Source organism: Ranitomeya variabilis, chromosome 2, assembly GCF_051348905.1.
Source record: "Ranitomeya variabilis isolate aRanVar5 chromosome 2, aRanVar5.hap1, whole genome shotgun sequence".
In the NCBI taxonomy this organism is placed as follows: Eukaryota; Metazoa; Chordata; class Amphibia; order Anura; family Dendrobatidae; genus Ranitomeya; species Ranitomeya variabilis.
Window position 1 is genome coordinate 186,180,985 of NC_135233.1, and position 21,582 is coordinate 186,202,566.

Consider the following 21,582-nt stretch of genomic DNA (forward strand, 5'->3'; position numbering starts at 1 on the left):
CGGCCCATTCCCCAGACCTGTATCCAAAATCCGATTGAACACATCTGGGACATCATGTCTTGCACCATCCACCAACGTCACGTTGCACCACAGACTGTCCAGGAATTGGCGGATGCTTTAGTCCAGGTCTGGGAGGAGTTTCCTCAGGAGACCATCTGCCACCTCATCAGGAGCATGCCCAGGCATTGTAGGGAGGGCATACATGCACGTGAGGCCAGACACACTACTGAGCATCATTTCCTTGTCTTGAGGCATTTCCACTGAAGTTGAATCAGCCTGTAACTTCATTTTCCACTTTGATTTTGAGCATCATTCCAACTCCAGACCTCCGTGGGATATTAGTTGTGATTTACGTTGAACATTTTTAGGTTTTATTGTTCTCAACACATGCCACTATGTAATGAATAAAGATTTACAACTGGAATATTTCATTCAGTGATATCTAGGATGTGGGATTTTAGTGTTCACTTTATTTTATTGAGCAGTGTACATCGCATACTGGCGCATTATAATGCATTATACAAGCAATTAGAGAGATAAATGTTAAAGTCCCATAAAGTGACTAAATAAAAAAAGTTAAAAAAAAAAAAAAATAGTTGTTTTTTTAAATAACAAAACAATAAAAAGTAAAATAGTATACCCATAAACATAAAATGTCATGTAAAAACAAAGTACACATATGCACCTGTGTGAACTTGTCACCTGTATAAATGACACACGCTCAATCAATCATACTGCAACCTCTCCACTATGGCCAAGACCAAAAGAACTGTCTAAGGACACCAGGGACAAAATTGTAGACCTGCACAAGGTTGGGATGGGCTACAGGACAATAGGCAAGCAGCTTAGCGAGAAGACAACTGTTGGCAAGCTTATTTGAAAATGAAAGAAACACAAGATGACTGTCAATCTTCCTCGGTCTGGGGCTCCATGCAAGATCTCGTCTTGTGGAGTAAGGATGATTCTGAGAACGGTCAGCCCAGAACTACACAGAGGACCTGGTCAATGTCCTGAAGAGAATTGTATCCACAGTCTCATACATTACTGTTAGTAACACACTACCCCATAATGGATGAAAATGATGCAGGGCATGCAAAGCTTTTCAGCTCATGTCAGCACATGTCCAGGCCTGTTTGAAGTTCGCCAATGACCCTCTGGATGATCCAGAGGAGGCATAGGAAATCATGTGGTCAGATGAGCCAAAATAGCAATTTTTGGTATCAACTACTCTCACCATGCTGGAGGAAGAAGGATGAGTACAACCTCAAAAACTTCATCCCAACCGTGAAGAATGGTGGGGGAAACATCATACTAGTTGGGTGCTTTTCTGCAAAGGGAACAGGACAACTGCATCATAATGAAGGGAGGATGGATGGGGTCATGTATAGCGAGATTTTGGCCAACTAACTCCTTCAGTAAGAATTTTGTACATGGGTCATGGCTGGGTCTTCCAGCATGACTATGAGCCGAAACACACAGCCAGCACAACTAAGCAGTGGCTCCATTAGAAGCATTTCAAGGTCCTGGAGTGGCCTAGCCAGCCTTCAGACCTGAACCCAATAGAAAATCTTTGATGGGAGCTGAAACTCAATGTTGCCCAGTGACAGCCCTGAAACCTGAAAGATCTGCAGAAGATCTGTATGAAGGAGTGGGCCAAAATCCCTGCTGCAGTGTGCGCAAACTTGGTCATGAACTACAGGAAACGTCTGACCATTGCAAACAACGGTTTCTGTACCAAACATTAATCTGTTTTACTATTGTGTCAGATACTTATTTCACGCAATAAAATGCAAATTAGGTAAAAAGCATACAAAGCATATGTAAAAAGGCTCTGTAAAAGTGAAATTGCTCCTCAGACCCCCAAAAGAAATTCATACAATTCTGTGCTCCCAAATCCAAATGCACCTCTCCCTTCTGAGCCCCAGTGCGCCTAAACCACATTTAGCATCCAGATGTTTCGCATTTCTGTAGCAATGAGAGCCTGCTCAATTTATGGGTGCAAGTCTCCAGAAGCACGAGCTAGACCTCATGTACAGATTTGCAATTTTCACTCAGGAACATCTACTGATGCATGTTTTTGGAAAACACTCATGGAGTAGAATTGTCACTACACCTGTAAATAAATTCCCAAAGGGGTAACATTTTTGAAATGGGGTCACTTGAGGGGGGATTCTGCTCTTCCAGCACTTAGGGGCTCTGTATATGTAGCCTGCAAACTATTCTAGGATAATCTGCACTCCAGGAGGTAAATAGCGCTCCGCTCCTCCCGAGTCTCGCCGTGTGGCTAAGTAGTATTGTACAGCCACATAAAGAGTATTACCACATTTCCACCTTCAGCACAAATTGTGTGACAAATTTTTGTTTCCATTTTTACCCATTTGAAAATGTAAAATCTGGGGCTAAAACAAAATTTTTGTAGTAAAAACGCAATTATTTTTTCTTCACTGCCCAATGGTATAAAATTCTGTGAGACAATTTTTGTGGTGTCAATTTAATCACGGACTCCTCCATGAAGGCCATATTTGTGCAGGTGTCTCTAAACAGTAGAACAATGTACCACAACGAGAGTTGAGTGAATATGTTTGAATTCGGTCGCCAAATCTAAATTTGCCATAATCGTGCCATATTGTTACGCTATTAGTGCCGAATTTATGTTTTAAGATCGGTTCCGAACATATTCGGTCATTTCTACTCCCATTGACTCCAATGACATTCAGCTGTGTTCGGCGAATATAGCAAAAACAATAATCGACGCCGATGAAAATTGGAACCGAATTTTGAAAAATTCGCTCAACTATAACCACAACCCCAGCATCTGCTAATTATTTCTGAAGTTCTTTTGCCGTAATGCAGCTGGTACTGACTGATTTGTCTCTCTAGCAATCTCACTGAAAGCTTCCTGAAATGTTCCTGTTAACTGCCATTTCTTAATTACATTTCAAACTGAGGAAAGGGTAATTTGAAAACGCTTTATCTTCTTATAGCCTTCTCCTGCTTTGTTGGCCTCCAATATTTTCATTTTCAGAGTGCTAGGCAGCTGCTTAGAAGAGCCCAATACAAAGTAAATGTGTCCACTTTAACTTGAGCTCTTTCAGAGATCATTTCTAGTGGTGAGCGAATATACTCGGTACTCGAGATTTCCCGAGCACGCTCGGGTGTCCTCCGAGTATTTGTAAGTACTCGGAGATTTAGTTTTCAGCGCTGCAGCTGAATGATTTACATCTGTTAGCCAGCATACGTACATGTGGGGGTTGCCTAGTTGCTAGAGAATCCCCACATGTATTCAAGCTGGCTAACAGATGTAAATCATTCAGCTGCGGTGATGAAAACTAAATCTCCGAGTACTTACAAATACTCGGAGGACACCCGAGCGTGCTCGGGAAATCTCGAGCACCGAGTATATTCGCTCAAAACTAATCATTTCATCTTCAACTTGACTAATTGTTCACAATAACAGTAATTATGACCAGGGTGACCAAACTTTTACATGCCACTTAAGACAAAGTGGAGTAATGAAGGAGAGATACGCGTCACTGCACATGATGACGTCAGTGATGTGAAACCAGAGTAGTTTCATTCAGCACACTACGAGTTATGAGGGTCAAAGTTACAATACTGTCTTGTTTTAAGTGGACATTCATAGAGCAGGTAGGAGAATGTACATCGTATCTAAACCTACAGAGACAAGCACTGCGGTGTGCTAACAGGACCTTTGGTGATGTCACAATCATGTGATCAGTCCCTTGGTCTGGGTCTTAAATGTCTGGCGTCGAAACCTATATTCTGTGTCCTGTGAGTAAAGCGTTGTCACACTGGAAATACGTGGAGAAGCAGTGATCTTTTATATGCGCCCATGTAACCAAGCAATTCCAGCCAGCGTCCTTCATTCAGACTCCAGCCAAAGCAGAGTGGACCTCCTGAAACACGGGGTGGTACTGAAAGAGGTACTCCAGCACGGTAGACCCCGTTACAGTGGTGGAGCATGAAGGCAGGGCTGGGGTGGAGCCTGGGCGGAGTCTCAAGGGGGCCCCAAAAATGTTGCCAGTATGGGGCCCCGAAATTTCTAGTGGCAGCCCTGTAAGTATATGTTGGTTTATTATTTTTGATTGCTTGCAGGAGACGGCGTCGGAGATTAGGTGTTTGTTGAGTATGTATATTGTATGTAATTACCGTATTTTTCCGACTATAAGACGCACTTTTTTTCCTCCAAATTTGGGAGGAAAGTGTGGGTGCGTCTTATAGTACGGATATAGCATGTGTGGAGGGGGGGGGGGGGCAGCAGCGAGTGGGATCGCAATGATATCCCACTTCAGGATGTCCCCGCTGCCGGAATCAGCTGCTGGGGAAACCACATAGCCCCGCTGATTAAGTGCAGTGAATATTCATTAGCGGCTCCCTGCCCACCGATCAGCTGAGCGGTGAGCTGGGAGCAGCAAATGAATACTGCACTTAAGCAGCGACACACAGTTTCCCCAGCACTGATTCTGGGGAGAATCTGTGTGTCCGGGGGAGGAGGCAGCAGCAGCAGGGGCCAGAGAGGAGAGGAGATCGCTGTATACCTGCCTGCCATGCCTGGATGCCGAGTGCTGTGCAGGAGGACCTGTGTGATGTCAGGAGTGGGCGGGCTGGAGCATCACATGGCAGCTCAGAGCCCTCCCTCTTCTGACATCATCATAGGTCCTTCAGACTCCCACCTAGAATCTGCAGCTTCCGTGCGCTGTGGAAAGGCTACAAGAGAGAGGGCTCTGTGTGTGCAGCCATGGCATGCTCCAGCTTTTACCTCACCACAGGCTGGCTCCCACAATTAAGAGGTTACTCTTTACAAAACACAATAAAGCACTCTGCCACTCCTTTGGTGAACTATAACTCCCAGCATGTCATAGGATCTGCAGGACATGCTGGGAGTTATAGTTCTCCCATGGGATTTTAAAGCAGCACTCCAGTGTTATTTTGCAGTGCTGGAGTGGTGCTTTCAATATAAGCCCTGTGCCCCCATTCTTATACTCACCCTCCAGCATCTTCATATAGTACTTCACAGACACCACACTGGTCCCGCAGCTTCCAACATAACGTACTATTACATATAATCCAGTACAAAACTACTACCCTCATCCACAAAGCACTCCATGGCTCAGCACCACCCTACATCTCCTCTCTGGTCTCAGTCTACCAACCTACCCGTGCCCTCCGCTCTGCTAATGACCTCAGGTTAGCATCCTCAATAATCAGAACCTCCCACTCCCGTCTCCAAGACTTTACACGTGCGGCGCCGATTCTTTGGAATGCACTACCTAGGTTAATACAATTAATCCCCAATCCCCACAGTTTTAAGCGTGCACTAAAAACTCATTTTGTTCAGATTGGCCTACCGCCTCAACGCATTAACCTAATTATCCCTGTGTGGCCTATTAATAAAAAACAACAACATAATCACGTTCCTCCATCATGTTCTCATACACTTTATGCAGTTAATAGCCTCTGTGTCTGTACTGTTACATACTTAGGCAGTTAACTGGTTCATGCAGCTTTACATGAACACCCGAGCCTTACACTATGGCTGGTCCAAATAACTAAAGCAATTGTTACCATCCACCTCTTGTGTCTCCCCTTTTCCTCATAGATTGTAAGCTTGCGAGCAGCAGGGCCCTCATTCCTCCTGGTATCTGTTTTGAACTGTGATTTCTGTTATGCTGTAATGTCTGTTGTCTGTATAAGTCCCCTCTATAAGTTGTAAAGCGCTGCGGAATATGTTGGCGCTATATAAATAAAATTATTATTATTATTATTATTATTATATAATAACACCACATATAATAGTATGTTATTTATGTTATTAAATATTTTACCACATTTTTTTTGCTTCAAATATTTTTTTCCCTATTTTCCACCTCTAAAACCTGGGTGCGTCTTATAGTCCGGTGCGTCCTATAGTCCGAAAAATACGGTATGTGTTTTTTTTTTTAAATTGAGCACAGGCGCCGGATGATGGGACTACTCTCCTATCATCGGCTCATGCTGTCACGGTTATATGTGACAGCAGACATAGCCATGGCGGGAGTAGTAGTCCCTTCAGATGACGCCTGGGTACACACAGACACCAGCAGACAGACATGCATACACACCCGCAGACACGCGCTGACAGATGCACACACAGACACCCGCAGACAGACACAAACAGACACCCGCAGACGGACACAGACACGAACATATTCTCCGATCACAGGTATTCTCCGCCCACACACATATTCTCTGCCCACACACTCTTCTTCCTTCTGACACCATTTCCTTTCAGCAGTGTTTTTGGTACGCAAATCCGCAAACCTTTTTACACCTGCGGTTTCACTGCCTCAATGTAAGTCAATGGGTGCAGAAACGCTGCAGATCCGCAGAAATAATTGACATGCTGCAGAAAATAAAATGCTGCGAATCAGGATGAAATTTTCCGCAGCTTGTGCACACCAGTTCTGGATTGCCATTGATTAACCTTGCTTGAGCAGTTCTTTGCGGATTTGGTGCAATTTGGCACAGAATAAATGCTGCAGATCCACAACAAATCCGCAACGTGTGCACATAGCCTTAGTGATGAAATGCTGTGGTCTTCTGAACTCTGCAGCATTTGATTTCCATCTCTTTGGCTGTCCTTATTTGTAAGATAACAGAGACAGCAAAAAAGCCGGATGTGGCAAGCAAGCCACACTTTGACCAGGTTTGTCTTGAAACAGACATATCTGGAGAGCTCTAAGTACAATATTTACCTTCCAACACCCAAGTTATATACTCACATTATGTACTCCTAGTGCTTTCCATACAGCAAAACTGAGTAATCCAAATCCACACCAGGCATAAAGAGAGCCCCATCCCAAGGCCCTCAATGCAAGAGATGAACCACTTTCTGGCAAGGCAGCTGTTGCAGTGGATCCCTAAAGAAAATGAAACTGTCAGGAGAACTATTTCCATGTAACAATCCACAAAACCAAGAGCAAATACAATAAAATATAGATAAGAAAATATGGAGTATCATAGTCCTTTCTTAACACACCCATGTTGCCTTTTCTTGCAGTTTACTATTTTGGGCATTAGACTAAGCTTATATTATACTAGATGTTAACATGACCTAATTGTTGCATTACACATCTCTATCAGTTCTTCGCAATTTCTATTAATAAATGACATTTTAAGTTACAGTATATATCCTACAAAATCATCTTAACATTCATTAAATCTTGTGGAACGTTCAGTACTTTGGGGAAAATGAAAACAGGCTTTTTACACCACTGTCTGTTGAAATAATATGTACCAAACACATAAAAAGGTACCCTCATTAATAAATTTGATGCATTTTGGGATTTTTGTGTGCTTTACAAACTGAAAACACTGCCAGCTAGAAGTTTATTGTGAAAATAATAATTGAAATTTTTCTGCTTGGTTCGCAAATTGGATCAATCTCAGACAGGACTCCATACATTTTCGAAAAGAGCTATAAAATTTAAAGTGTACGTTTAGGTCCTACTCTGATTAGCCGAAGGCACAATATTTCTCTGTGCACCTGGGTAAAAAGCAGTCATCACGTTGAGTAGAGCAGAATAGTCTAATAACAGATTTTCAATGCTTTGCCTCAAGCACTGTTGATGTTTCACTCAAATTAGACTTGTCTTGTTTGGTGGCTATATTTGCGATCTAGCTAGGTATTGGCATGATCAAAGAGTATATTTCCTCAAGCATACAGTATCATCTTGTACTATATTGCCCTGTGGCATATACTAAACATGTAATGCAAAAATAAAAAAAATATAGTTCTTACCGATAACGGTATTTCTCTGAGCCCATGACGGCACCATGGAGAGAGGGGATCCGCCCACCAAGGACAGGAAACCTACAGATAAAAAGGCGGTACCACTCTCCCACATCAGTTGTTTACATAGAAAATAATGGGAGACTACGAAAAAGCTTGTTAGTTTTAACATTACTTAGCATAATCAAGATACCGCGTGACCTAATATCAAATAATCTATGACACTATTTTGATGTGTACACCCATGAGTGAAGGGAGCGAATGTACGGGTGCCATCATGGGCTCAGAGAAATACCGTTATCTGTAAGAACTATATTTTTCTCTGTCGCCCAAGACGGCACCACGGAGAGATTTGCATAGATTGTACATTCAGGGAGGGACCACCGCTTCCAGAACCCTTTTACCGAAGGTAAGGTCTGAAGAGGAGATAAGGTCCAATCTATAGTGCCTATAGAATGTAGATGGTGAGGACCAGGTAGCAGCTCTACATATCTGGTCAATTGAAGCTCCGGCCTTCTCCGCCCAAGAGGCTGCCACTGCTCTCGTTGAGTGAGCCTTGACGTCCCCTGGAGTGGACACTCCACTTGCCGAGTATGACTGATGGCGTCCGTGATCCATCTCGCTAGAGTGGCTTTGGAGGCTTTTTTCCCCTTTCGGGGGACCCTGGAAACACACAAAAAGAGAGGCATCCTCCCTACTCTCTCTGGTGGCTTCTAAGTATTGCAAGAGGCATCTTCTGACATCTAATGTATGTAATATTTGTTCCTCCCTATTTTTAGGGTTGGGACAGAAGGAGGGGAGCGATATCTCTTGAGATCTGTGAAACCTGGAAGCCACCTTCGGGAGGTATGCTGGGTCTATCTTTAAAATGACCCTATCCTCTAAGAACTGTGTGTAAGGGGGGTTAGCTGAAAGCACCTATATGTCACTAACCCTACGGGCAGATGTGAGGGCGACCAACAGGGAAGTTTTGAGAGATAGGTTCTTCAATGAGATTTCATCTAATGGTTCAAAGGGAGGTTTAGTCAGGGCTTTAAGGACCAAATTTAAATCCCAATGGGGGATAACCCTTACTGGAAGAGGTCTTGATCTCCCAGCTGCTCTGATAAACCTAGAGACCCACCTATTTGAAGCTAAATCAAAATTGAATAGGGCTCCCAATGCTGCCACATGAACTTTTAGGGTGCTCGTGGCTAACCCAATCTCCAACCCCTTTTGCAAAAATTCTAATATGGATTTAAGGGGGATTTCTTCCCCTATTTTCGCACCTGATGATGAAAGGAATTTTTTCCATACCTTCCCATACTGTTTTGTTGTGACAGGTTTTCTGCTTTGTAATAGAGTTGAAATTAGCCCCGGAGAGAACCCTCTGCCTTCTAATTGCTTCCTCTCAAAGGCCATGCTGTCAAGTGTAAGCTCTTGACTTGTGGATGATGAACCGGGCCCTGGGATAGTAGGTTTGGGAGGTCTGGTAATACCCATGGGTCGGATATTGACATTTTCCTCATCCAAGAAAACCAAGGCCTCTTCGGCCAGAACGGGGCTATTAAGATCACAAGAGCCCCGTCCTCCCGAATCTTCCTCAGCACTGCCGGAATCAGAGCCAGAGGAGGAAAAGCATAAGCCAGCTGATGTCGCCAAGGGATCAGGAATGCGTCCACTATTACTGGGTTCCCCAGGGGAGCTATGGAGCAAAAGGAGTCTACTTTTTTGTTTAGGTGGTTTGCGAAGAGGTCTATCTTGGGTACCCCCATCTTTCTGTGATCTGGGTAAATACTGCCTGATTTAGTTCCCATTTCCCTTGTTTTAGACTGGAGCGACTGAGGAAGTCTGCTTTGTAATTGTCCACTCCCTTTATATGCAGGCTTGTCAGGGATAGAAGGTTGCGCTCGGCTATTTGTAGGATTGACTTGGTCACCTCCATTAGATTTTTGGAACGAGTACCCCCTTGGTGATTTAGGTATGATACCACCACCTGGTTGTCTGACATCACCCTGACATGGTGAGAGTGAAGGGACCCCAAGAATTCCCGCAGGGCAAACTTGACCGCTAGAAGTTCCTTCATATTGGAAGATTTGTTTGCTAGTGCTGACGACCAAGTGCCCTGGGCTACTAGATCGCCAAGATGAGCTCCCCACCCCGTGGGACTCGCGTCCGTGGTCAGGAGCTTTGAAACTGTGAATACCCACGGGACTCCCCGGGAAAGATTTTTCTGCGATGTCCACCAGATTAGTGAGTGACTTGTGCGAGGAGATAATGTTAACCGCCCTTCTAAATGCCCCCCTAGAGAGACCTGTTCTGATAAGATTTGCCATTGGAGGTCTCTTGAATGGAGCTCAGCCCATTGGACTGCGGGGATGCATGAAGTCATGGAGCCTAAGAGGGACATGGGGTAGAGATTGAATTTTTGATACTAGACTTTTTACTTTTTGTATTTTGTCCCCCGGAAGCCGACATTCCATTTTTATGGAGTGTAGGGTGAGACCTAGATACTCCTGGACCTGGGAAGGCAATAGTCTGAACTTTCTTAAGTTTATTAGCCAGCCCAACTCCTTTAAAGAATGTATTACTGTTGCCAGCTGATTTTCGCAGTGTTGGGGGGAGGAGCCTATCACCAAAAAGTCATCTAGATATGGTACAATCAGGGTGTTTTGTTCCCTGAGATGAGCCATTACCTCCGCAATCAGTTTCCTGAAAATTCTTGGGGCTATGGCTAGACCAAAGGGTAGAGCCGAGAATTGGAAGTGGCGTAACACCTTTGGTGATCTTTGTGTATGGGGACGTGGTAATACGCGTCCTTCAGGTCCAGGACTACCATGAAGCGTCTGTCTTTTTCCCTTACGCCGTGCTGGACTCCTTGCTATGCTGGGACCTTTGGCGTTCTTTACCGGTAGTATCCTGGTATCCTTTCTGTTGTCGCCGTTTTTGCTGCTGCGGCGATACAGGTGGTGGTGGTGATTCTGGCAAGGGTGAAGCCGGGTCACTCATAATGCAGTAAAGGCACAGATGATTGGCCTCGGGGAGACCAAAACATCCAACACCGCGGAGACACCATTACGTGTTTCTCAACGCAGTGATCCAGAACACTGCCCCCATCCCTTATGGGAAATATGCAAATGCATGTAGAGTAGCTGCGGAGACACCATCACGTGTTTCTCAACGCAAGCAGTGAATAGCCAGGCCTTTCCCCGGGAAGGAACAACCACGGGAAGGGCAGCATCCAATAAAGGAAAACATCCAATACAGGAAAACCACCTATGCCAAGCATGGTATCCATCCACAGACAGCTGTTTCGGGGTTTTTGCCCCTCATCATCACCCCATCATCACCCGGGGAGGTGACCGCGAACTCCATGTCACCTCCCCCGCAAACCCTAGAGGCCCACTAGCCCCAGCGGTGGCGCTTCGGGTGACCACACCAGTCGAGGCAGAGGGACCCCAGCTGCCTGAGTCGGACTGATTGGCCCCGGAATCCCACGTCGATCTTCTTCTGGTAAGTCCGTAGGTCTCCCATCAAGGACAGGAAACCAACTCATGTGGGAGAGTGGTACCGCCTTTTTATCTGTAGGTTTCCTGTCCTTGGTGGGCAGATCCCCTCTCTCCGTGGTGCCGTCATGGGCGACAGAGAAAAATAAATATTAACATATTTTATAGGCAAAGGAAGTCTCAAAGGGACAAGACTGTTTCTTAAACTAAAAATTTCAAAATGTCATGTCATTTTAACACATTCTAGAAGATTATTAACTCCTTCCCTTCACTGCCAATTTTCACTTCTGTTTTATATAATCGTTTAATATATTACGTTAAAAGAAATTAGTAGCCATTTTCTGAGACTCATAAAAAATGTATGTTTCCATCAATGGAGCAGTGCCTGAGGCAAAAGGTGACAGAAAGGATAGCTATCGGTCAAAAAACACTTAAGAGTGAACCTATCAGCAGGATTGCGCAAAGAAACCTCCACACAGTGTCAGTTCGGCGCTGTTATACTGATTAAAATGATACCTTGGTTGATTAAATCAGTCTTGTGGTTGTTGTTTAATCTTCATTTTCAGTTTTGAGTTAATGATATGCTTGTTCTTCGGGGTGGGCCTGTGGGGGGCTTCATGTGGTGCTCTGTTTAGCTATTCATAATGCAGACTGCTGACAGGTCACTGATCCCACAGTGATCTGCCCCCTAGTTTTTCTGGCAGTTGTGGACAAAATTTTTTTGGTCTACCTGACCGTGCATTTGTTTTTACAGAACCCCTGATTTTCACAGTTTAAACTCTGCTGACATTACCAATTCCTTGGATATCTTTTTGTATCCCTTTCCTGTTTTATACAGTTCAACTAGCTTTTCCCATAGATCTGTTGACAATTCTTTTGCTTTCCCCATGACTCACAATCCAGAAACATCAGTGGCTGGATGAAAGTTGCAAGAGTCTGTCTGGATCCCAGAAACTCATTCAGCTTTTATGCACACACACTGATTACAAGCAAACAGGTCACAGGTTCGGATGTTACCTTTAGTAGCCATTCAAACCCATTTGTGTCAACTTCTGTGCATGTTATCAGGCTAGCAGGTTACCTAGGAATATGAACTTTTGATCAGGGTCATTTGGATGTTTTGCGTTGTCATTATGATTTAAAAAGAGAAAACACAGCAGTTTGATAATAAATGGCTTCGCCCAACCACTAAACATGAGTGTAGAAAAAGATTTGGAGCAATCATTCATATTCTCAGAAAAAATGGGTATTAGACCTACTGGTAAATCGGTTTCCAGGAGTCCATCCTGACAGCACCCTGGAGGACGTCGTCGTCCTCCTTGCAGGGACAGGAAAAACACACGAGAGGTTAAAAGGTCCCACTCCGCCCCCTTTCCTTTAGTGTTTTGACAAGTACCACACCATGGATAGATGCAAATTAAAATTCTTTATTAACCAAATCATTTTACAGCATATGAAAGGGGGGGAAAGTAACCGTGCTGTCAGGATGGACTCCTGGAAACCGAATTACCGGTAGGTCTAATATCCATTTTCCAGGACGTCCCCCTGACAGCACCCTGGAGAATACCAAAAAAATTCCCTTGGGGTGGGATTACTGCTTGGAGAACTTTTCTCCCAAATGACGTCTGCTGACCTGCTAACACGTCAAGTATTTAATGTTTACAGAATGTATTTACCCTGGCCCAGGTCACGGCCTTGCATATCTGTTCTAAGGAAGCTCCTGCACGTTCAGCCCATGATGCTGAAATGGCCCTAATAGAATGAGCTTTTATCCCTACTGGGCAGTCTACCCCTTCAGATGAATAGGCTTTAGAAATTACCGTTGTATTCCATCTACCTATAGATGTTTTGGAAGCTTTTTTACCTCTATTTTTACCCCCCAAAAGGATAAATAGGTTAGGGTCCCTCCTCCAGGTACTAGTGGCCTCTAGGTAGTCTATTACTGCTCGTCTAACATCCAAGGAGTGTAAAGACTGCTCCTTTGCATTTGAGGCGTTTTTGCAAGATGAGGGTCCGTCTAACATGGAGAGAATGGAACTCTTCTTTTGGGTTTGCCGGGTTCTGTCAGAAGGAAGGAAGAATAATCTGAGAACGATGAAAATCAGACACCACCTTCGGCAGAAAAGATGGATCAAGCCGGAGAATTAGAGAGTCATCTTTTATTATCAAGTAGGGTTCTCTAACCGATAAGGCTTGCAGCTCCCCCACACGTCTTGCTGTGGTAATCGCTACCAGGAAAGCAGCCTTGTATGACAGGTGTTGAGGAGAACAGGAAGTTAAGGGCTCAAACGGTGCTTATGTGAGCCCCCTGAGAACTAGATTCAAGTCCCATGAAGGTATCATGGGTTGTTTCCTAGGCTGCGATCTTAGAGCTGATACCATGAATCTTCTGATCCAACGGTGATTGGCCAGATCCTGGTCACAAACAGCACTGATAGCGGAAACTTGAACCTTTAGAGTGCTGGGCCTAAGGCCTAACTCTGACCCACGCTGAAGGAAGTCCAATATTTGAGATATATTCAGATGGAGTGGATCTGGTTTATTAGGTAGACAGAAAGTCGAGAAAGTCTTCCAAACTTCAGCATGAATTGCATTAGTGACAGGCTTCCTGGATTTTTGCAAAGTAGAGATTACAGCATCCGACAGCCCTCTTGCACTTAGGACCTGGGCCTCAGTAACCAGGCCACTAGGTTCAATCTTTGGGGATTCTGGGGCTGGGAGGGCCCTTGAAGGAGAAGGTCGGCATCTACTGGCAGGTGAACTGGACCGTCTATCTGTAGTTCGATGAGGAGATTGAACCAGCTTCTTTTTCGCCATACTGAAGCAACTAGGATGGTTGGCACCTGTTCCTCTGGGATCTTTCGAAGGGTTTTCGCCTATATTGAGATTAGCGGGAAGGCATAGGCCAATCGGAAGTTCCATGCCTGGACAAAAGCGTCCACTCCTTTGGCATTGTCCCTGGGATTCAGGGAAAAAAAAAGGTTTTGACCTGTGAATTTTGGTCTGAGGCGAATAAATCGACTTCAGGTAGACCCCATCTGTCTACCAACATCCTGAAGATTCTTTTGTTCAGGCTTCTTTCTTCTGACTGAATGTCCTGGCGACTCAGGAAATCCGTCTGCAGGTTGGAAGACCCCTTCAAGTGGATGGCTGTGAGAGAGAGAAGGTGCTTTTCTGCCCAACAGAATATTCGGTTTGAAATGTTTTTTAAACTGTTGAACTTTGAGCTCCCCTGATGTCGGAGGTGAGCAACAGTTGTCGTGTTGTCCGAGTAAATTTTGACATGATTCCCCGATATTAGGCACCTTGGGGCTAGGAAAGCCTCCTCCACTGCTTTCAACTCCCTGAAGTTGGAGGATCTGGCGCTTGTTGCCTGATTCCAGCATCCCTGGAAGGGAGTATGCAAAATTACTGCCCCCCAGCCCCGTTTGCTGGCGTCGGTTGTAATTGTTACAAGGGAGGCTCACACCCCTGCGGATATTTTTGGGGTTCAACCACCATGCTAGGGATGCCTTCACGCGCCCTGGAGTGTGTACTGTTTTGTTCAGAGAACCCGGATTTCCATCGCAGTTTGTGAGGATGTGGGCTTGAAGAGTTCTGGAATGGGCCTAAGCCCAAGAAACCGACTGAATGCAAAGAAAACGACAAAAAAAGCCAGCTCACCGATAAATGAAAGAAGCCCGGGACTCCATCCTGATGAGACGTACTGAAACTCCACAAAGAAAAAAAAAATAACAAAATTGGTTACAGCTTTTTGGTAAAATGTAAAACTTTATTCCAACATGGTAAAATTAGAGTAACTCCTGGGACAACACCATAGCACTGTCAGAGGCAAGCGACGCGTTTCGACCGACACAGCGGTCTTTGTCACAGCTGTCATAGAGCCTAGGACCGACATGCTTTTCCGTAGAGTCGGAAATTTGTCCTCTCTGAGATCTATAACCTTCTCTATTATCACTCGACGATGATCTTGATCTGGAGGTACCCTGAGCAATATGCTTCTCCAGCTCGTCCATCCAATGAGACAGGGCTCTGGCAACACAGGTGGCAGCAATATTAGATTTTAACCCCGAGGTGGATGTTTCCAATGTTTCCAATGACTTTTTTAATAAGCTTTCCATCTTTCTGTCTAGTGGATCTCTCAACTGTGAGGAGTCCTCAAAGGGAAGAGAGGTTTTCTTTGCTACCCTCGCCACCTGAATGTCCACCTTAGGTATGTCCCATGAAGGGGAACTTGCTTCTAATGGAAACCTGTGTTTCATTTCAGAGGGGGTGGATAGGCGTTTCTCCGGTACCTCCCACTCCTGAGAAATTAAATCCAAGACATTTTTATGTACTGGGAACCCCATTTGTCTCTCCGATTTCAATCATCCGAACATTTCGTCCTGTATAGATTGAAGAACAGATTCCTCCTGTAACCCCATTGTGTTACATACAGCCATAACCAACTCTTCAGTATAATCAGAGGAGAAAAAATATTTTCTTGCTTCCATAAATTTAGGAGATGAAGATTCACCCCATTTTTCAGAAGATGATGAAAACGAGTGATCGGACTCTGAGGCCGAGTCTTCAAATTGTATTTTTCTTGTTTTAGAAGGATAGGGACCCTGCGGCTGTGGAGGAGGATTGAAGGCAGCTATAGAAGTTTGTACTTCATGCTTGACTAGGATGGAAGGCTGCTAGGCTTTGACAACTTTATCTGTGCACCTGACACAACTTTTTCTCCCATAGAGAGGGAAGCTTTACATTGCAGATTGCACATTTAGGCATCTTTTTTGACGGGATTTTCTGAGCAGACTTGTCTCCCTGAAAAAAGAGAGGGAGAGTGGTGTAAGGATCAGAAGGGTCCCACTAATCCTAGCCTCGGACCCACCCAGCAACGGACTTACTGGAGCAGGGGCAGAACTGGGCTCTGCAGATGCAGGGCAGGAAGCACCATCCATTGTGACAGGGATCGTCTTACCTGGAGGTGTCTTCAGGCTGGTTTATATAGGAATAAATCCAGCCCCCAGCGCAGATGAATCAGGTTCCCCTCCTCCTCCCCGGGTCCTGGAGCAGGCCTCCACGTGGAAAGGCGTGCTCTGCGCGGCATCGGCGGTCCTGAGGGCGCTAGGAGGCCAGACCAGGAAGTTGATGTGCTCCAGCTTGCGTTTCAGCAAAGAGCGCAGGACCGGAAGTGACGCGTGTGCAACAATGACGTCACTTCCGGGACGCCGAAGACCGCTCAGGAGAGGAGGACAAGGCGGTGAGCTCATGGAGGCCACCGCCGGGGATCACTGGCCCGCTTTACCTCCGCAGAGGCGCGGGTGGGCCAGGAAGGTCCAGAGTCCGGGGAAGACTGGAGAAGCATGAAGAGGAGGAAGGCAGAGCCCCGACCACTACTGCCCGACAGGATACGAGAACCTCTCCATGCCCGATGGGGGACAGGAAAGACACTGGCGATTAGGAGGGAGGAGGGGTTTTTAACCTCTCGTGCTTCCTGTCCCCCATTAGGGAATGGAGACATCCTCCTATGCTGTCGTGGAAGGTGACTAGAGAAAGAATGTGTATGGATCCACCGTTTGGACCGTCGGGACTTAATGAAAGCCTTTCATATGCATGTTTTTTTTGCAGCTATGGTTGACGATAATTCATCTTTTACCCTTCGCCATGACAGCACCCACTGGAGAGATAGGGATCCGCCCCAAGGAACAGGAAACCTACAGAGACATAAAAGGGGGCGGTCCCCCTCTCCTCCTCAGTTTAGGTTTCCTGTTCCCAGGGGACAGGATCTCTGAGAAGACTACAGAAAATCATACCTGGGCTAGGAGCATCCGCCTGCGCGGTTTCTGCGGGAACGGCAGGGGATGCAGTCCAGATGCAGCGTCGGGGGAGATTCCGTTAGACGGCTCCCCCCTCGTCTGTCCGGCATGTGGGATGGCTGAGTCTGGGGGAGACGCCGCCGATTCCACGGAACAACGCTGCAGAGGTGCGGCCTTGAGAGTCTCCAGACGCGGACCGACAGGTAAAGGGTCCGGGATCTGCGGCACAGCTGCAGCCGGTACACCGCTCCATAGCGCAGGCCGGGATAAGATGGCGGCCGCACATGCGCAGGAGCGGTGTAAGAATCCCCAAATGACCCGGAGGTAGAGGAACACTTCCGGGTCACTCACACAGCGGTGGGGGAAAGCGCGGTTTCGCGTATGCGCAGTACACCGCTGAAGAGAAAAAAAAAAGATTTACTGACCGGATCTTGCCCTATAAAAAGGGGGAAGTTGCAAACGCACAGGCGATGCAACATGTCGTCCCCAGGCAAAACAGTGGACCCAGCAGGTGAGCCAGCCAGCAGGAGGTCCTCAGATGCCAGCCACAGGAGTGAGACCAAGGATTCAAGATCCAGAAAGTCGCAGCCTCCTATTTCGGTACCGTACAGCTTCACTGGGTGAGTGTAATTTCCCCTCTGCCTATAAAGCTGACACCCTTTTCCACAAATGTCTTCTCCCAGGCCAAAAAGAGACAGAAATCTAAGCACAAACAATGTGCGTTATGTGACGAACCTCTCCCAGATTCCCACCCCAAAAAACTCTGCAATCAGTGTATGGCGGAAACAATGCGGAGTCCATCTATGTCGGTCACAGATATACGGGCCATAATTAGAGAGGAATTACAGGCCATCTCACAAGCCAGTACCCCCCCTAAAAAATCCGGGAAAGAAAAGGCTATATCCAGCTCTGAGTCCGAGGAGGAAGGCGTTATCCACTCAGACTCCTCGCAGGCATCATCCTCTTCCTCAACACATTCCGACATTGAGGGTCGAGCTTGTTTTCCCCTTGATGGGGTGGACAACCTAGTAAAATCCATCAGGAATACTATAGGTTGTGAGGATGCAAAAGACGACCAAACTGCACAAGACATCATGTTTGCAGGGTTGGCAGAGAGGAAGAGAAGAGCATTCCCAGTAATTCCTGCGGTTAAGGCACTGATAAAGAGGGAGTGGGAGAAACAGGACCAGAGAGGTTTTCTCCCGTCAGCCTCCAAAAGGAAGTACCCCTTTAATGATGAGGAGTTAATTTCATGGACTAAAATCCCTAAGGTGGACGCTGCAGTCGCCTCCACCTCAAAACAGTCAGCTCTACCAGTCGAGGATGCGGGCCTACTTTCTGATCCTCTAGATCGGAAGGCAGAATCGTCACTGAAACGATCATGGGAGGCTTCCACGGGCATATTTAAACCATCAATTGCCAGCACGTGCACAGCTAGATCCATGCTTGTTTGGATTGATCAGCTGGATCAACAGATCGAACAGGGGGTCTCCAGACAAAAATTGTGGGATGCGATACCACTAATTAGAGGTGCAGCAGCATTCATGGCCGATGCTTCAGCTGACTCTCTTCGCCTTGCAGCAAGATCGGCCGGTCTGATTAATAATGCCAGACGTGCGTTATGGATGAAGAGCTGGAAGGGGGATACGCAGTCAAAGGCTAAGATCTGCGCTATTCCGTGTGAGGGTGAGTTTTTGTTTGGGAAAGCATTAGACGAGATCCTCAAAAAAGCAAAAGAGGAAAAAAGCCTTCCCTGACCCCTCAATTCCTTTCTATAGGAAGACCTTTAGGAAGAGGCCGTTTGGGAAAAGAACACAAAATGAAAGACCGTCACGATGGGCCACAAGAGAGGGAAAACAGGGTGGCACTATGTTCAAAGGCCCCCCCTTCCGTAGAGACAATAAATTCTGAAACACCAGACACCCCAGTAGGGGGTAGGTTAAAATTTTTCTTTCCCCAATGGCGAAAAATCACGTCAAGTTCCTGGGTGCTAAATATTATTAAGGAAGGAATGAAAATAGAATTCCTCCAAATTCCCCATGATTCCTTTATTTTAACAGCCCTTTCCTCACCAGTGCAACAAAAGGCCCTTGAACTGGAAATTAGAAGTCTTATAGTTAAAAATGTTTTAGTTAGGGTGCCAAAGGGACAAGAGGGTAAAGGGTTCTACTCTCCGTTATTTTTAATCCCTAAACCCGATGGTTCATTTCGAACAATTATAAATCTTAAAAAACTCAATAAGTTTATTAAAAATTATACGTTTAAAATGGAGTCTATTAGATCGGCCATTAAACTCCTTTTCCCAAATTGTAGAATGGGCGGCATTGATTTAAAAGATGCCTACTACCATCTCCCTATCCATAGTAGGTATCAAAAATACTTAAGAGTGGCAGTAACTCTTGAGGGGGAGATTCATCACTTCCAGTATACAGCCATGCCCTTCGGTCTCTCCACGGCACCCAGGATCTTCACGAAGGTAATGTTAGAAGTAATGGCCTACCTTCGCCAGAGAGACACATTAATCATTCCCTACTTAGATGATTTTTTAGTTGTAGGAAATTCGTCCCTTCAATGTGCGGAACGATTAGCTGACACTGTCTCGTCCTTAGAAAGCCTGGGCTGGATCGTCAACTATAAAAAATCCAGACTCATCCCACTTTCTCTTCAGACATTTTTGGGGTTTAATCTAGATTCCATAAAACAAAAATGTCTACTTCCCCAAGAAAAAATATCTCTTATAGAGGGTAAAGTAGTGGCAGCCATTCACAAACCTCAAATGTCCCTGAGAGCAGGAATGTCCTTGCTAGGATCCCTCTCCTCCTGTACTCCAGCCGTTCAGTGGGCACAACTTCATACCCGAACATTACAACATCAGATACTTCGGGAACAGAGAAAATTTCTGGGGCACCTTGAATCGAAAATAACTTTATCCGAGAATGTCTTATCCTCCTTAGAATGGTGGCTAGATAAAGACAACCTAGCGGGGGGTGTCCCTTGGGTAATATCACCATCCCACACGATAACTACGGACGCTAGCCCCCACGGGTGGGGCGCACACATGGGAGATAGATTCTGCCAGGGAACCTGGGATAAGAATGAGGATTTATATTCATCAAACCTGAAAGAATTGAATGCGGTAAACTATGCACTGCGTCAATTTCTCCCACAGCTACGAGGAAGCCACGTCAGAATCTGTTCAGACAACACTACGACAGTGGCGTATTTAAACAAACAAGGCGGCACAAGATCAGACGCTCTAATGTCTTCCGCAAACAGTACCTTAATCCTGGCCGAAAAGCATCTGTTGTCCCTCTCGGCAGTCCACATCAAAGGAGAGGACAATCAACAAGCGGACTTTCTAAGTCGACACACTCTTCATCAAGGAGAATGGTGTCTCAATCCTCACATTTTCCACAAGATAACATTGTTATGGGGCAAACCCCAAATAGACCTGTTCGCTACAAAACAAAACAAACAAGTCCAGAAATTCGCATCTCGGTCCCGTGCAGATCACCCGGACATTCTAGATGCTCTTCAAACACCATGGCAATTCAAGCTAGCGTATGCTTTCCCTCCGATAATTCTGGTTCCACAAGTAATACGGAAAATCAGGGAAGAGCAGGCCAGGATAATACTAATAGCGCCATTCTGGCCCAAGAGACCATGGTTCTCGTGCCTGCGGTCGATGTCGGTGACGGATCCTTGGGTCCTTCCCTCAATCCCAAACCTTCTCTCTCAGGGACCTTTCTTCCACCCTCAGGTGGACAGCCTCCACCTGACGGCCTGGAATTTGAAAGGCAGATATTAAATTCCAGGGGGTTTTCAAAAGGCCTAATTGATACACTCCTGCTTAGCAGGAAACCATCTACAACAAAAATTTACACCAAAGTATGGAAGAAGTTTCTTCAGTTCCATACTAGTTCAAACCCCTCTGAAGTCCCAATAAAATCTATACTAGAATTTCTACAGAAAGGGAAAGAGTTAGGTCTGTCAGTTAACACACTAAAGGTCCAGGTGTCCGCTCTGGGTGCCCTCTATGGCCATAATATTGCTGGTAATAAATGGGTATCCCGCTTCATCACGGCCTGTGAACGAGTTACTCCTGTCCACATACCTAGGGTAGCTCCTTGGGATCTAAATCTAGTCTTAGACTCGCTAACAGAATCTCCGTTTGAGCCTATAGACACAGCATCTTTGAAACACTTGTCGTTAAAAACAGCCTTCTTAGTAGCCTTAACATCGGCTAGAAGAGTCAGCGACATTCAGGCCTTGTCGATAGATCAACCTTACCTTCTCACATTTCAGGACAGACTAATCTTAAAACCGGACCCCTTATACCTTCCTAAGGTAGCAGGGAAGTTCCACAGGTCACAAGAGATACATCTTCCTACTTTCTTTAAAGACCCCTCTACTCCTGAAGAACAAAAGTTTCATACTCTAGACGTCAGGAGAGTAGTTTTGCAATATATTGAGAAAACTAGTAGTTGGAGGCAGAGTAGGGCTC

General features: G+C 45.7%; 1 protein-coding gene across 3 annotated transcripts in view; it reads right to left on the minus strand.

Moving 5' to 3' along the window:
* TMEM242 (transmembrane protein 242) overlaps positions 1–21,582 on the minus strand; it is a 62,625-nt gene that overhangs the window by 12,118 nt on the left and 28,925 nt on the right. For 2 of the 3 annotated variants that reach the window (XM_077283303.1, XM_077283304.1), the window contains exon 3: positions 6,783–6,920. In XM_077283303.1, coding sequence (XP_077139418.1) covers positions 6,783–6,920 — 138 coding nt within the window. The remainder of the gene's footprint in view (positions 1–6,782; positions 6,921–21,582) is intronic. The other variant, XM_077283305.1, reaches the window with a different exon arrangement.